Raw genomic sequence first — 17,722 nt, 5'->3', positions numbered from 1 at the left:
TAAGATACGCATTAAGTAGTGCTCTTAAAACAAACACAGCTGCGAATCATTTTGTAAAACACTTCATTTACTTTCAGTGACAAATTAATTTAAAATTACATATAAAGCATACATAATCTACACAACTTTCTGACAAACAAAAATATGTATTTTTTTAGCCATTTTAACTTTTTATTGCATATTTACATTTTCCCAACATTCTCTCAGCAAGTCAGAAAATTGTACTTCTTGTGTTGAGTGCTTTACTAATCTGGCTGACATCCTCGTTAGCAAATGCGAGTTTGGTTGCCTTTACAATTTTTCAATTTAAGAATGCCACTTTTTATATGCCTTAGATAATAACCAAACACTGTAACAGCATAGAAAAAGAGGGATGAAGCATAAATATAAAGAGAATGTATAACAGAGTATAACAGAGGAAGCATCCAAGAGGATGAGAGAGTGTTAAAGAACAATAGATAGACTCAGTACTGTCTGGTGCGGTGGGCGGTTGGGGATTCTATACTGAAAAGACTCTGAATTAAGGCTGAAACAATTCCTTGAGTAACTCGAGTAATTCGAATACAAAATTACTGACACACCACTCACTAAATTCTGGAATGCGCTGGACATGTAAACAGAAGACGCTACAGAATTAAAAATTGAGGGGTGAAGAGAAGATTCAAGGCAAAAAAAATGGCTAACTTAAACATGAAGAAAACACTGTACAGTGCGAAAAGCTTTTTTTTTTTTTTTTTTTTTTTACTAATTTGAAATAGATTTTTATTTATCATTTATTTAATATATTATATATTTTTATTTATATATTGATATTATATATAAAATGGCAATTAAATGCACTAAATGGGTCGAGTTTTCACAGATATACTGTATTTCTCCATGTAATTTCAGCAATACATTTGTCTAAAAAAGATATAAATGACTTGTTCATTTTAAGAGACCCATTTTAGTTTCTCTTGTACATTTAGTATTGCTCTTTCATGAGGAAAAAGTAATTCTAATTACTTGATTAATCGATGAAATAATGTTAGAAAACTCGATTATTAGAATAATTGATAGCTGCAGCCCGACTATAAACTCACAACATTCTTTGTGTACAAGGTCAGGAACAGTATTGAGGCTGCTTGTGGTGTTTTGGGGTAATGCTCTATAATTCAGCACTGGCTCATACTTGAGTTCATAATAGGACTTCTTTCACCAGCTCAGTAATGAACATCTTGATGAATTATCTCGCATGACTAAACTAAGCTCACATCAATTGACGCTGCCAATTTCCTGTAATCTTCTTAGTCACTTTACACAAACAATTACGTTGTTGTTTGTTACCAGAAGGGGACAAATGTGACATTCTCAACTGCCCTTTTAATAGCACTAAGAAGTAAGAAACCAAGGAAGACATCAACAATCAAGCCCTGATTTACTAAGATGCTAAATTATTAGTACTAATTTGCATGAACAATTAATCCTTCAGTTAGTGGGTGTGCTGCAAGTCACTAACTAAAACATAATTGAATGAATGGCATTGCATGCAAAGTAGCTGTCGATGTTTTTGCTTGTGCTGGTTATTCTGTATATCTGCATTTGAGTCTTGGGACACTTTTTTTTTATATTAAATATGTATTTGTGGTATAAATTCATACCTTTTGGCAGATGATTTACAGTGATTTGAAGTCTCCATCAGGTTTGAAAAATGAAGTCTTAGTTTAAAAATATGATTAAGCTGATTCCTTGGCAAGGAGGTATTGGCAATTTTTGTGATTATACTAGTTAATTTTCATTATATGGTACATAAAGAAGAAGGCTGGTAATGTCTGACAATCAATCATAGAGTTTGAGATGTATTGAAGAGATCTTAATAGATGTAAAATGCTCTGTAAAAGGGGTGGGTGCAAATTGCTTTGGATGCTATGTTGGGTGTAGTACTCTCCTATTACACAGGATTGTGTATCAGCAGTTAGCCCATCAATCTCACTCACACCTGCACCCTATTTTACAGAGACTGTTTAATGACTTATGTTTGCAAAGCCATTTTAAATTCATTCAGCAGTGATCATCAGTGTCAGTCAGCATGTCATGTTTGTCTAGTCTACCTGCTTTTTGCACATGGCCCAAACACTGCCCCCCGCCCGCCCCGCCCCAACTTGTTTGTGTTGTGTAAATAAAGTGCATAAAACAATTTTAAATAAAGCCTGCTTGGCTTGAATAAAACATTTTATAAAATAGAATAAATCATAGAAGTTCTTCAATTAATAAAATAATTCTCCAATAAATAAAACAATATTAAATGTACTAAAACAAACGTTATGTATTAATGTAAATAACTAGCGTTTATAGTCCAGCAATAACAATCCCAGCTTGTAGGCCTGCACAGATTTCTTTTCTTTTTATTTTATTTTATTTAGAACTGAACTTTTCCACACATTGTCTAAAGCAGGCGTGTCCAATCTTTATTCGAGCCATAGAATTCATTCGAATTTATCTTGCAAGGGCAAGATAAATTCTACCTGTTTAAATCTAATTATTTTCGTTTATAATGACTGTCAGGTGTGGCCCTTGCTTGTTTGGAATGAAAACCAAGCTATAGAACATTGCATCACTGCTCAACCTATGCTCATTATCTTAGTGGTGAACATACCTAACATCATTAACAATAGCTCAAAATACACGTAAATTTGGTATGCCACCATTACTTTTTACCACTGATCAGTCACCTGCCTTAGGAGCTTATGAGCAGCTTTAACAAGAATTTATTGAAGTTATTGATCTTTTGACTTCTGGAAATGATCTATTCTGTACTTTGACTCTTGACACAAACAGCTCAAAATAGCATTTCACAATGGTCTAAATGAAAATCTATTCAGACAGGCATATAATGATTATAACCTCTCCCTGGCATAGTATATTCAAGGCCACTGATATTGACAACCTTGTTAATGCAAGGCATAGTGTTAAAAAGTGTGAGTAAGATTCATCAGAAAGTGCCTTGAGAAGAGCCCATGAAAGTGGGACACGTGAAAGATAGGATGAGGGACATTGTACTGAATTCCCTTAATTGTCACAACATTAACTCAACATTTCTATGGGTAGGTGCAAGACAACTATGGTCAGCATTTCATGTGTACAGGAGATATCTCTAAATATTTCAAATTGTTCATGGATGCTGTTTTGTGCAGCAATATCATGCAGTATACATAGAAAGGCCAATGAAAGGCATGTAAAAACTGGCTTTATTACGGGGATGGAGATGGTGCCACATCTAAAGCCTAAAGATCCATGAAGCCATTGAACAACTCAAGAACTTTGAGGATTTATTCAGACTATAATTAGTATCAATATAGAACCACAGATTGCATGGACAGTTCTGGATTAAATCACCTATTAGTACACACCTCAACAATGGAACTGTAATAAATGGACATTCGGTGCCACCCAGATGAGGATGGGTACCCTTTTCAGGTACTCTAAAGGTTTCTTCCTCATAACATCTCAGGGAGTTTTCCCTTGCCACTTGCTTGATCATCAGGGATAAACAATAATAGAAAACTAACTTAGAGGCAAAAAACTTACACATTCTTTTATACAACTATATCTGTATATAGTGTCTTTATCTGTGTAAAGCTGTTTTGAGACAATATCTATTGTAAAAAGTGATTAAAAAAATAAATAAATTAAATAATTGAATTCAATTACAATGTCATCTCATGAGGATCTTGTATTGCAATATTGCCCGGCCAACAATAGAGGATAGATGTTAAATAAATTGATTTTGACTGAAAATTGACTTTTATTACAAAGATATGGAGAAGCACATCTTGCTCACACAAAATATTGACACTTTGGACACAGTTTCGACATGTTCACTTGTTGCCAGCTATTTTGACAATAATGGCTGTATGTTGAGTTATTTTCAGAGGACAGTAAATTCATACTGCTAGACAAGCTTCACATTGACTACTCTAAAACATATCCAAGATTCATTTCTATAGTATTTTCCCTTGAGAAGACTAAAAACGTTGCTGATATTTGAGGGGTGTACTCACTTTTGTAAGATACTGTATACATACATCAATCAAGCATAACATTAACATTATAACATTATGACCAGTGAAATGAATAACACTGATTATTTCTTCATCTTGGCCCCTGTTAATAGGTGGGATATATTAGGCAACAAGTAAACATTTTGTGTTAGATGCAGGAAAAATAACCAAGTGTAAGAGGGTTTGATTATGATATAAACTGCAGCTATGAATTGTGCCAAAACTGTAGCTTTTGTGGGGTGTTCCCACTCTGCAGTGGTCAGTATCTATTAAAATTGGTCCAAGGAAGGAAAAGTGGTGAATCAGTGACAGGGTCATATTCAGCCAAGGCTCACTGATGCAAGTGGGGAGCAAAGGCTGGTCCGTGTGGTCAGATCCAACAGACAAGCAACTGTAGCTCACATTGCTGAAGAAGTTAATAAATTATTAACTGTAAATGCTCAATATATGTCAAAATGGATCATAAAAATGTGTCCGATAATGGGCGCAAATTTAAATTTTATTTGTCACATACACATACATACAGAGTACAACATGCAGTGAAATGTTTTATATGACTGTCCAACATTTAAACATGAAAAAGAAATCGAATATAAGGATAAAAAAAAATAAAGTTGATCAATAAAAAGTCTAGAAAAAATATGTATATACATGAATTTTAGAAAGGATGGATGATTATGGCAGATATTCACTGTACAAACTAAAGTAATTAAAATATTTTTTGTGTGATTTTATGTGTCCATGTGCAGTATGGTATAAAGTGACACTGTGCTATGCAAGTTTAGAGTTCAGAGTTGCGTGACAGTCCACAGTTAAGATGTCATAGAATAGTGCAAAGTTGTGCAGAAATATTTGTGCAGTAAAGGAAGTGAGACGGACAGAAAGGTCCACTACTAGTTAATGGGTGTTTCCTGGTTTAAACTCCGAATGGCCTGCAGAAAGAAGTTCCTTCTCATTCTCTCTGTGCTTGCTTTAAAGGAGCAGAGAAAAGAGTCCATTGTTGGGATGGCTGAGGTCCTGCAAGTCAGGGAGCTGGTGCGGATGGTACGTTCAGCTGACCTACCTTCTAGAGGGCTTGCCTGTCCTACATGGTGCTGTTTCCGAACCAGGAAGCGATGCTTCCCATCAGAACGCTCTCAATAGTGCAAGTGTAAAAAGTCCTTAGCACCTGAGAGGGTAGTTTAAAGTTCCTTAAGTGTCTCAGATGGTACAGCTGCTGCCGGGCCTTCTTTACCAGGGTGTTGATGTGACAGGACCAAGACAGGTCCTGTGTGATGTGAACACCTAGGTACTGGAAACTGTCCACTCTTTCCACTGGGGTCCTGTTGATGTTTAGCAGTTGGTATGACCGCTCCTGCTTTGTGCTGAATTCCACTATCAACTCCTTGGTCTTGCTGACGTTCAGGAGAAGATTGTTCTCCTGGCACCATCTCTCCAGGTTTTTAATCTCCTATAGGTAGGCCGTCTCGTCGTTGGAGATCAGGCCCACCACAACAGTGTCGTCAGCAAACTGAGTCCCAGGACCTCCAACTTATTGGTGAGCATGAGGGAATTATGGTGCTGAACTGTAGTCCACAAACAGCATCTTTGCTGTAATCCAGGTGGCTAATCGTTGTGTGATAAAAATTTGTCTAAATTTTTTTGTTTTTTTAAGTGTAATGGGTGTGCCTTTACTGGATGGAAAAAGGGGAACACCTATATTCCTTTTACTTACAGAGAACAAGAATCTCGTATGAAGTCAAGAAAATGTCTGTATCCCAGGCAGGTTAGTAAGAGAATTATATCAGCCAAGCCATAAATGACAAAGCGTAACAGTAACTAGTATGATTTAAGTAGGTTTTGGTTGGCAGATTTATATCTATTTATATTCTTTTGTAATTTTGGTTGGTCTGCTTTTTGATTGGTCTGTGAATAAACTTTTTCACATCGTCCCGCAAACATTACTTCCAGTCTGTTGGATCTTTCTGTCAAGCTATAGATGTACTGCTGCCTGAATTGATGATAACAAAAGATCCTGCTGCTGATGCTCGTAAGATTGCAGTATGCCTCTGCGGCTGTGATTTCTCGTGCACTCAGGATGTTCTTGACATGACACTGATATTTAATTGTGATGCCCTACCCTTGCTGTAAGCTCCTCTTGCTTATTCAATCTAGAGCAGTTTGTGCACAGTGGTCACCTTCCTGCTAAAGTGAATAATCTCATCTTAGACTTATTCTTCTGCCATGATTATAAGCATTATTACTGCTGTGATATGCTGTGTTTATTGCGAAACATTTACTTCGAAATCATATTCATATCAATGAAGCTGAGAAATTGAGCAGAGGAGGAGGGCTTTCTATTGTAGGTGTGATTTTTTTTTATATTGTAATTACACTATACTATATCTATCAGCATTTATATTTATAATATTTATATATTGTGCATCTGGATAGTATTTACAGCTCTTCACTTTTTCCACATTTTATGTTACAGCCTTAGTCCAAAATAGATTATATTCTTTATTTTCCTCAAAATTCTACAATCAATACTCCATAATGACAATGTAAAAGATGTTTTTTTTGGTATCTTTGCAATTTATAAAAATAATAATTAAAAAAAAAATCACATGTACAAGAGTATTCACAGCCTTTGCTCAATACTTTGTTGAAGCAGCTTTGGCACCAATTACAGCCTCTTTTTGAGTATGATGCGTCAAGCTTGGTACACATATTTTTGGGAAGTTTCTTCCATTCTTTTTTGCTCCATTAGGTTGGATGGGGAGCGTTTTTTCTTTCCCTAAAGAGTGGCTTCCTTGGGGACACTCTACAAAACAGGCCTGATTGATAGAGTGCTGGGTTTTTTCTGGAAGGGACTTCTCTCACCACAGAGAAACCCTGGTGATCTTTCAGAGTGAACATCGGGTTCATGGTCACCTCCCTGACTAAGACCCTTCTCCCTGAATGGTCAGTTTGGCCGGGCAGGTGACCTGATCTAGGAAGAATCCTGTGGTTCTTCTATTTATGGATGATGGAGGCCATTGGGTTTATTGGGACATTCAATGCTGCAGAAATGTTTCTTCCAGAGATCTGTTACTTGAAACAATCCTGTCTTGGAAGTCTACAGACTATTCTTTGGACTTCATGGCTTGGTTTGTGCTTTGACATGCACTGTTAACTGTGGGACCTCATATAGACAGGTGTGTGCCTTTCCGAATCATGTGCAATCAACAGAATGAACCACAGGTGGAGTCCAATCAAGTTGTAAAAACATCTCAACGATAATCAGTGAAAACAGGATGCACCTGAGCTCAATTTTGAGTGTCATGACAAAGGCTGTGAATTCTTATGCACATTTAATTTATATATATATATATATATATATATATATATATATATATATATATATATATATATTTTTTTTTTTTCTTAATACATTTGCAAAGATTTCAAACAAACTTATTTTACGTTGTCATTATAGGGTATTGGAAAATAATTTATTTAATCCATTTTGGATTAGGGCTAGAAAATAAAATGTGAAAAAAGTGAAGCACAATAAATACTTTCTGGATGGAGTGTAGCATTCATATATATACATCAAAACCACCCGTCTAAACAGCTCTGGACCACTGCGTAGACCTTTGAAGGTTTGGTGTTGTATATGGCTCTAAAATTTTTACAGCATTTGCAAGGTGGATTGGATTTGTTTGTTCAGCACATGCCACACGAGCTAAAATGGAGTGGGATCTAGGGAAAACGTCAACACCTTTATTGTTCTTAAAGCCATTCTTGAACAGATTTTGCAGTGTGTCAGGGTTCATTATCCTACAGAAAGAAGCCGCTGCCATAAGGGAATACTGTTGCCATGAAGGGTTTTACTTGGTTTGAATGATGTATAGGTAGGTAGTACTTGTAAAAGTACTCTCTACATAAAGACCAGGACCTAGGCTTTCTCAGCAAAACATTGCCCAGGGCATCACGCTGGATCTGCCAGCTTAGTTTATTCAACATTGTGTCCTGGTGCCATGTAAATTCCCTTGTAAGTGACAGACACACACTCAGCCATCCACATGTAAAAGAAACATGATTCTGCACAGACCAGGCCACTTTCTTGCATTGGTTCAGTTTTGACGCTTGTGTACTCATTGCAGGAGCTTTTGGCAAATTAACATCATAGTTTTGCTGGCTGGTCTATGCATCCTCATATGCCCTATATGTTCTGACACAATTCTGTTATAGCCAGCATTAACTTTTTCTAAAGATGGTGCTACAGTTGCGTTTCTGTGGGATCAGACCACACAGGCCTTTGCTCACAGGCTTGAGTCTTGGATGTTCATAACTGTCATGACTGCTTCACCACTCGTCCTTACTTGTCCTCCATTTGATCTTTTTCCAGGCACAAACACTACCATGCAAATTTGCCTGCATGATTGAGCTCGCAAGTAGTAGAGTAATATCTATTAAATCATGAACTCTGGGAAGACACATAGCCTTGCATAGTACACAGAATTGCAATTCAGCAACATTTTTATTCTAACAATTTTCCACTACGTCCATTTAACCGTTAAGGTTGTAGAACACATTTTGTCCAAAGGAGATCTACAGGCACCACTTATTGTGCACCTATTGTGCGAGTTCTTTATTGTGGCAATATCCTGAATGTTCCAACTGTGTTAGAAATATTAATTTCGAATAAGTTTCAAACATTTGTCAATCATGAGAAAAAAAAATTCTTAGCCATTTAATGCACTTTGCAGCTTGAGGTAAAACTGTTCAGTGTAAAAACTTTGAGAAACAACATATATAGCTTTCTAATTCTTCTTTGAAATTCTGGTAATTCTTCCATTTTTCCCTGTCTGAGCATAATTCGTTATTGTTCTTCAGCAACACAAAGGAGCTTGAAAATCCATTCTCCAATGCATTCCGCATGTTACTACTAGTTAAAGACTTTTTCAATAGATTAGAAATAATCTCTCTCTCATTTGAAGTCAGTGTCTTGCTATAACTTTTGAGCGTGAAACTCTATACAATGCAGAATACCTAAGTTTAACGCATAAACATGATTTTTAGAGCCAAGCATGATTTCGATGGATGGATGGATGGATGGATGGATGGATGGATGGATGGATCTTTACTTTGTCATTGCAAGTACACAGTAATGAAATGCAGTTTAGCATCTACCAGAAGTGTAACCAGAACAAGAACCAGAAATCATTTAAATTTAGCCCTGTTTGTTTACCGCTTAAGTCAAAGACTGAAAGACTCCAGGAAGTGCATCAAGCAGACATTTGGGATGTGACCTAGTGGTACTTTTCCTTTGCCCTATGGGCTCTCATTTGTATCAGGCACTTAGAGTTTAAGTGGTTATAATGTCTTGTTTTATGGCTAACCTCACCCACGAATGGAAAGTCTATTTCCTCTGGTCACATGCATTTATTGTAATGACGCTACCCAGATTAGATAAAGATGTTGCACAGTACCGCTACCAAAAACAAACAAAAAAAACGCATTATAAAAATCTAATACAAACATTCACTTAGCTGCTACTTATTTCTTAAGAATAAATCATTCAGAACAGATAGATATCTACTTGATATCCTGTTTAGGAAGTCTGAATATTCTTTAGTTGGTATGAGCAAAAATATGATATAATGGGGTAGCTTAGACTTCTCCTGGTATCTGTATATTACAGTATAATGTGATGTCCATGACTTTTACAAGGACCATAATTTTGTGGCCATCTGAATGTCACTATCACCCAAATTCTGGCAGATAACCAAAGCGTACGAAAAATTGCATAGTTCAGCAATGAAACTCTATTTGTTCGCTGATTGCTTCTCCATCTGTCTATTCTGACTCAACTAGTCGAGCTAATGCTCTCTGCGTGTTTCCATTCCACTTTCCACCTAGGGGTTATCTGAGGGTCACTCTTATTCTCTGTTTTGCAGCAACAGCATGCTTCTTAAAACTTCTGTGCTTGGACTTGCTTAACAGTGTAGTCTTTGGACTACAGCAGAAACATGGTGGAAGATCTAGTCCATCAACACCAAACCTAACTACATTCCGTTCACATAAATAAACTCTTGCACTCATCATCCAGGGTGTTTTCATGCTTGAAATTGGGGACCAAAATTCTAATTGACATATTTGAGAAACATGTTTCACCAAAACTAATTGTTTTACACACTTGAATGAAGGCAAGGTTAGAATAGAAGCTTCATAGAAACTGTTGGTGTGAACTGGAATTTGGTAGATAAAATTTATTCGTTAGGTCTTTTTTGTTTTTGGGTGAAATAGTGAACATAACTCTAGCATTTCTACAAAAATGCAAGTAAAAGGTTGTGCTTGAATCTGAAAATTTCACATTTTACTTGCATCTGAGCTATGAGGTAGCCTAGGAAGGTGTTCAACTCCTGCCAGTGTTTTGCGTTCATTTCTAACCATGAAAATAGCAACATGAAAAAATTACCCAACCGAAAAGAGTATTTATGTGACCACCATGACACATGATTAATCCTTTCAGTGGGGATACAGTGCAGAAGGGGTTTAGGATTCTTAAACACAAGATTAGACAGTTATCTTCAGTTCTTGTTCTTGGAGGCCATGAACTGCATAGTTTGACCCAAGGCAAATGAATTTGGGCATGAGGTCATGATACTAATAATAATTCTATAACAAATCTTGTTTTGTCATTATGTTGTTGTGCATCGGTGACTATGTTGATATGCAGTGGAATGTCATGGCTTTCCACCAAACTGATTACAGGTTGGCATAGATCTTTGCTAATTGGATTAAACGCTGACACGCTGCTAGTATCTGATGTTTTGTTTGACTTTAATAGGGCCCCTTCATAAAGCGCTGTCCTGTCTCCTCTAATTTCAAGTCTCCTGTAACTCCTGTGTATAGTGTTACCTCATTTTCTCCACCATAAAGTTGTAAGCTGCTCATTTGGTTAATGCACACTGACAGATTGGAAGAAAATTAAATTAGAGAAAACTGATTAGCTGTTGACTCTGGGGCTGTAAGCGGACACTGTGTTGGGAGGGTTTTTCCTCCCATAGCATTTGTGGTATGTAATCATTTGTGTTTTATTCTGATGAAGCTGCATTACGGATATCTGTTCAAAACAGTTGGTCTTATATTAGCAAGGTGTTAAGAGTTTCAGTGCACTGAATTTTCTATTACATTGGCAATGTTGTGTGTACGTAGCGTTGATGCTATTAACAGTGCTTGTGTTGGCAGCATCACAGGCTCCTCCAGGGTAGATGAAGGTAGAATTGATGATGGCACTTTTGTATCGACTTCCAGAAGTAAGATTTATAACCACCATAGGGGAATTTTATTATTAGCTATAATATAATATCCATCCAAATGAGACTTCCTATCAGCCAAATGTTTACGAACCAATGATGTATGTTCCTGCAGAACATCCGTTTCATTTCTGTTTTATTTTTAAAAATTTGTTTTATTAAAAAAAAAAAAAAAACATATCTAATGTGAGCACAATGCATGTAGTTTAACGCTTGATCATGTAAAAAAAAAAAAAAAAAAAAAAAGGGTTTTTGTTTTCTGTTTTTCCTGTTTAGACTATATTCAGTGGTTGAAAGCAGCGGTGCTTCTAACAGTTATGCAACGTGTGTTAAGAAGAGATAAATTATGGCTCATGAATGTAACTCAAGATCAATATGCTCTCGATATGTGGGAATTTAATTAACTGCCCAAATATGACCAGGAGGGAAAGAATTCCATCTTAGTAAAGGTCTCTGGAGTGAGTACATAATTTAAAAAATTACATTATGTCTTTTTGAATTACAGATGACTTAAATGGTATGTTGTTGAGAGTAATTTGTGCACGTAATGGTGATGCCAGAGGTCACGGCTGCCAGAAAAAAAAATCAAAAATCAAAATCAGTGTCTCACCTGTCCATTTCACTGTCGATCCTCAAAAGCACAAGTAAATGTTTAAATTTTAATATTTTTTTAAGCTATGTTACACAAAGTTGCATAAGAATGTTCCTCCTTGTGTTACTAGCATCAAACCTACAAAACATCAGTTGGCTCCAGATTGCTAATTGGAACACTTTTATCTATGGTTTCAGGTATAGTGAGAAAAATGTGCATCACAAATTCTCTTTATTCTTGAGCCCCCTCAACCATCCATTCTCCACACGTTCTCACTCGCCAGTGCATAATCGGTCATGTGCTTAACTTTGTATCATGCACAAACAGGAAACTGGCTTAATGACTTTGAAAGCATTAAGGAATTTTAAACAAAGCAAAATAAATTATGGTAGTTTCACCATTTCTTTCCCCCCAAGCGCATGCAAATGCAACGCGAATGACCTTCATTAAGGTGCCATTCATTATCGCCCTTGACTAGGTAAGTAGGCAAACAACTTATGCAAATTGACTGTGGACTTGCTGCTCTAGCTCAGTGTAAAAGAGAGGTGATTAGGTGGCTTTCTCTTTACGCTCAGCTGTTTGCCGTTATTTAAATTGGGGCCTTAGAAGTATTAAACATGGCATCCCTAATTGCAGCCTTTCCCATATCAAGATTGCTTTTGGATTTCCATTTATAGTATTATTTGCCTGTTTTATTAGCTGGTTAGTGTATCCCTAGCTTTATTATGTTCTTCTTTTTCTTATTCGCGTCACTCTTTTTGATTTTCTTACTCTATATTTATTTATCTCTTTGAATTGCTCTCTGTCTACATCATAGACTCTCTCTATATTGTGTACTTTTGTCATTGTCTTCCTGTCTTGTTTGTTTTTCTCTTTGCTCCTTATCTTACTCCCTTTTATTTTTCTCGTGTTCTCTTCACATATTTTTTCTTGTCTTTTCCCTCCTCATCCTGTACATCCTACCTGAATTTTTCCATTTTTGATTTGGTGTCCTCCGTCTCTTTTTCTCCCTTTCTGTTCTCCTGTCTCTTTGTCTCTCATCAACTCTCACTCCCTTTCTCTCCTTGCTCTCCTTTCTATATTTTCATATCTACTCCCACACACTTCCTCTTACTCACCTCTCTGTCATTTTTCCCCTCTATCAACTGTCGCTTTCTCTCCATGTCTCCCTCTCTCTCACTTGGCCTATCTGTTTCTTTTTTTTTGCAGGGTGGGATGATTGCTCTGCTGCTTTCCATCTTGTGCTTGGTGCTGATCCTGTACACGCGGAAGCGCTGGTGTAAGAGGCGTCGGGTGCCTCAGCCTCAGAAGAGCGCGAGCGCCGAGGCAGCTAACGAGATTCACTACATCCCATCTGTGCTGCTGGGTGGGCAGGCACGTGAGAGCTTAAGGAACTCACGGTGCCAGGGTGCCAATGCCAGTGGCACCCTCAGTATCCGTGAGACGCCCATCCTTGATGGCTACGAGTACGACATCGGTGAGCTGCGCCAACACCTGCAGCGCGAGTGCATGAACGGCGGTGAGGACTTCGCCAGCCAGGTGACGCGCACGCTCGATTCGCTTCACGGCTGTAATGACAAGGCCAACGTGGATCTTACCCCTGGTGCGTTTTAGCCTCATAACACTAAGCATTGCCTTTTTTTTTTATGCCCAGAGGCAGACACTGTAATGTCATTATTTGTTATAATCGAAGCCTCTAAGTCCTCATAAATAATAAAAATGGGAAGAGCTAGAAAACAAGAGATCTACACTCAAACATATATTTATTTTTAGACATATTAAAAATTACGTATTATTATTTATTACGTTTCCCTTTGAAAGTTACCCTGGCCACAAGATCTCGGGTTAACGTCATAAATCCATGTGTGTTTATTTTTCTCGAAATAAAATCACAATTAAGTTTATTTTTTCAGTGTTGTAAATAATTTTCAAATAAGATTTTTTAAATAAGATATGGCCACGATTTAATGGACAAGCTGACCGCTCAGTTTAAGTAGCTGCAGCACTGATGTTTCTATTGCTTTCAATAAAAGTCTACTTTGGTATGTGTTAAGGTACACTATATGGACAAAAGTTTGACCTGACGCATTTGCTTTTTGGAGACCCAATTAAACATTTAGTGCCCATTTGCTGTTATAATAACCTCCATCTGTGTATGGAGTGTAGTTGTGGAAATTTTGCATATTCAGTCAAAAGTATGTTAGTAAAATCAGGTAATTATGTAGGTGAGGTGAGGAAGCCTATTCAGATTTCAATTCATCACAAGGGTGTTCAGTAAGGTTTAGGTGAGCGCTCAAGATCTCCCTCTTTCTCTCTCTCTCTCTCTCTCTCTCTCTCTCTCTCTCTCTCTCTCTCTCTCTCTCTCTCTCTCGCTCTCTCTCTTATATATATATATACAGTGAGGAAAATAAGTATTTGAACACCCTGCTATTTTGCAAGTTCTCCCACTTAGAAATCATGAAGGGGTCTGAAATTGTCATCGTCGGTGCATTTCCACTGTGAGAGACATAATCTAAAAAAAAAAAATACAGAAATCACAATATATGATTTTTTTAACTATTTATTTGTATGATACAGCTGCAAATAAGTATTTGAACACCTGAGAAAGTCAATGTTAATATTTGGTACAGTAGCCTTTGTTTGCAATTACAGAGGTCAAACGTTTCCTGTAGTTTTTCACCAGGTTTGCACACACTGCAGGAGGGATTTTGGCCCACTCCTCCACACAGATCTTCTATAGATCAGTCAGGTTTCTGACCTGTCGCTGAGAAACACAGAGTTTGATCTCCTTCCAAAGATTCTCTATTGGGTTTAGGTCTGGAGACTGGCTAGGCCACGCCAGAACCTTGATATGCTTCTTACAGAGCCACTAAAGACGTGCCTGGACATGTGCTGGTTTAAGCAGGGGAACCTTCCGTGCCATGCATGATTTCAAACCATGACGTCTTGGTGTATTACCAACAGTAACCTTGGAAACGGTGGTCCCAGCTCTTTTCAGGTCATTGACCAGCTCCTCCCGTGTAGTTCTGGGCTGATTTCTCACCTTCTTAGGATCATTGAGACCCCACGAGGTGAGATCTTGCATGGAGCCCCAGTCCGAGGGAGATTGACAGTCATGTTTAGCTTCTTCCACTTTCTAATGATTGCTCCAACAGTGGACCTTTTTTCACCAAGCTGCTTGGCAATTTCCCCGTAGCCCTTTCCAGCCTTGTGGGGGTGTACAATTTTGTCTCTAGTGTCTTTGGACAGATCTTTGGTCTTGGCCGTGTTAGTAGTTGGATTCTTACTGATTGTATGGGGTGGACAGGTGTCTTTATGCAGCTAACAACCTCAAACAGGTGCATCTAATTTAGGATAATAAATGTAGTGGAGGTGGACATTTTAAAGGCAGACTAACAGGTCTTTGAGGGTCAGAATTCTAGCTGATAGACAGGTGTTCAAATACTTATTTGCACCTGTATCATAGAAATAAATAGTTTAAAAATCATATATTGTGATTTCTGGATTTTTTTTTCTTCTAGATAATGTCTCTCACAGTTGACATGCACCTACGATGACAATTTCAGACCCCTCCATGATTTCTAAGTGGGAGAACTTGCAAAATAGCAGGGTGTTCAAATACTTATTTTCCTCACTGTGTGTATATATATATATATATATATATATATATATATATATATATATATATATATATATATATACACACAGTGAGGAAAATAAGTATTTATATATATATATACTATACTAATGCACTAATTAGTTTTACACAAACAGGTACGGTTTAGCTGTAGTGATGAGACAGAAGACAACTGAATGCTGAACACACTTTTTAGTTTTTTTTTCAGCTCAAAACCATAAAAATAGCTTTTGGTTTGGTTATGTTTAACAAGTCTTGGAGCTTGTGAGCTATTTGAAAAAAATGTTATACAGGTTTGCAGGTCTCTCTGTGGAAGTTAAAAATAGATATGCTAAGTATCAATTCACAGGATTTTTTTCAGTAAAACATTTGCCTTTTTTTTTACAGGTAAAGGATTATTTTTTTCGAGTGTTGCATACCATAGCGAATGATTGCTCTTTCTCATGGTACAAACCATGTGTTAAGCTAGAGAACCAATATTAACTGATAATCACTAACAATGAGCTGTGATAGGTAGTTTTTCCATACACACAAGCACATTAGTAATTCATTTTGCAGGTGTGCTTTTTATGATGTTGAATAATGGACACTTAGTTACACCGAGGTGAACAGTGCACAGGCAGTGCTGCAGGATCAGGCAGTATGAGTAAGTGTTAACAAGCTGAGGGAAACTAAAACACAAGATTTTGCTTTTTCATTTCGAACTAACTGCACTACTGAGAGTTGTGAGTCACAAATAATTTGGATGCGTCCCAGACTGCATACTAGTCGCGAATAGTGTGTCATTACACCACATGTATTTTGGGGGTTTAGGGACACAGAGCTCTGAATTCTTTCTAAATGTGTGCACTCACAGCTGTGAGATTATTTCGCGCAGGGGAGAGTGAAGCACAGCCCACGTTACGAAATGTTGTTCTGCAAATAGCTTGCATTAGCATTTTTCTGGCTGAGATGAGGCCATTCCAAGAGTATTAGCAATAACACTCAGGGAGTGTAGTGGTAATTTATTGGCCATAGTCAAGATTCAGGCACTAATGGTTAAGTCGGGATTTCAAAAATATCAAAATTAAATATGAATCCACCTCTAGAGTGTTTTTGTGTTTTCTGTCCATTCATCCAAAGTGGTTGTTAGAAGAATAAGTAGTCAAATGTTTCTAGGAGTTATATAAAATTATCAATGCAACCAGCAGGTGAACTCAACTTATTTTTCTTTCGGCTTCTCCCCTTAGGGGTCGCCACAGCGGATCATCGGTGTCCATACCACCCTGTCCTCTACATCTGCCTCTCCCTGTCCCAACTACCTGCATGTCTTCCCTCAACACATCCATAAACCTCCTCCATGGTCTTCCTCTTTTCCTTCTTCCTGGCAGCTCCATTGTCAGAATTATCCTACCGATATACCCCATGTCCCTCTTCTGCAGATGTCCAAACCATCTCAGTCTCGCCTCCCTTACTTGTCTCTAAAACGTACTACATGCGCTGTCCCTCTAATAAACTCCATCCTTGTCACTCCCAATGAAAATCTCAACATCTTCAGCTCTGCTACCTCCAGCTCCACCTCCTGTCTTTTAGTCAACACTGCTGTTTCTAAACCATAAAACATTGCAGGTCTCACCAAAGTCCTATAAACTTTCCCTTTCACTCTTGCAGACCCTCCCATCACAAATTCCATCACCACACACTTTTCTTCACTTCTCTAACACACTCTCCATTACATTGCACTGTTGACCCCAGGGCGGATCCTTGATGCAGTCTGCCATTCCTACTGCACACTTCACTGCTGTCACACTGTCCTCGTACATGTCTTGCACTTGACTTTCTCATACAATACTACAAATCCTCTCTCTGCACCCTGTCGTACACTTTCTCTAAATCCACAAACACACAATGCAACTCCTTCTGACCTTCTCTATACTTCTCCATCAACATTCTCAAAGAAAACATCATTCCTCGGCATGAAACCATACTGTTGCTTACAGATGGTCACCTCTTCTCAGCCTGGCTTCCACTATTCTTTCCCATAACTTCATGGTGTGAACTTCATCAACTTTTTTCCCCTTTAGTTACTGCAGGTCTTCTCCATTCTTTAGGCATCTTCTCACCTTCCAGAATCTTGTCAAGCAACCTGGTTAAAAACTGCACTTCTATCTCTCCTTAACATCTCCAA

General features: G+C 37.7%; 1 protein-coding gene across 7 annotated transcripts in view; it reads left to right on the top strand.

Moving 5' to 3' along the window:
• Positions 1–17,722, top strand: part of astn1 (astrotactin 1) — a 258,717-nt gene that overhangs the window by 57,592 nt on the left and 183,403 nt on the right. For 6 of the 7 annotated variants that reach the window (XM_046851383.1, XM_046851382.1, XM_046851386.1 and 3 more), the window contains exon 3: positions 13,128–13,521. In XM_046851383.1, the coding sequence (XP_046707339.1) occupies positions 13,128–13,521 (394 nt within the window). Of the gene's footprint in view, positions 1–12,516; positions 12,621–13,127; positions 13,522–17,722 lie in introns of those variants that run through there. The other variant, XM_046851388.1, reaches the window with a different exon arrangement.

This window comes from Silurus meridionalis, chromosome 6 (assembly GCF_014805685.1).
Source record: "Silurus meridionalis isolate SWU-2019-XX chromosome 6, ASM1480568v1, whole genome shotgun sequence".
Lineage (NCBI taxonomy): Eukaryota > Metazoa > Chordata > Actinopteri > Siluriformes > Siluridae > Silurus > Silurus meridionalis.
Note: the sequence above shows the minus strand (reverse complement) of the source record. Positions and strands in the feature narration are given on the sequence as shown.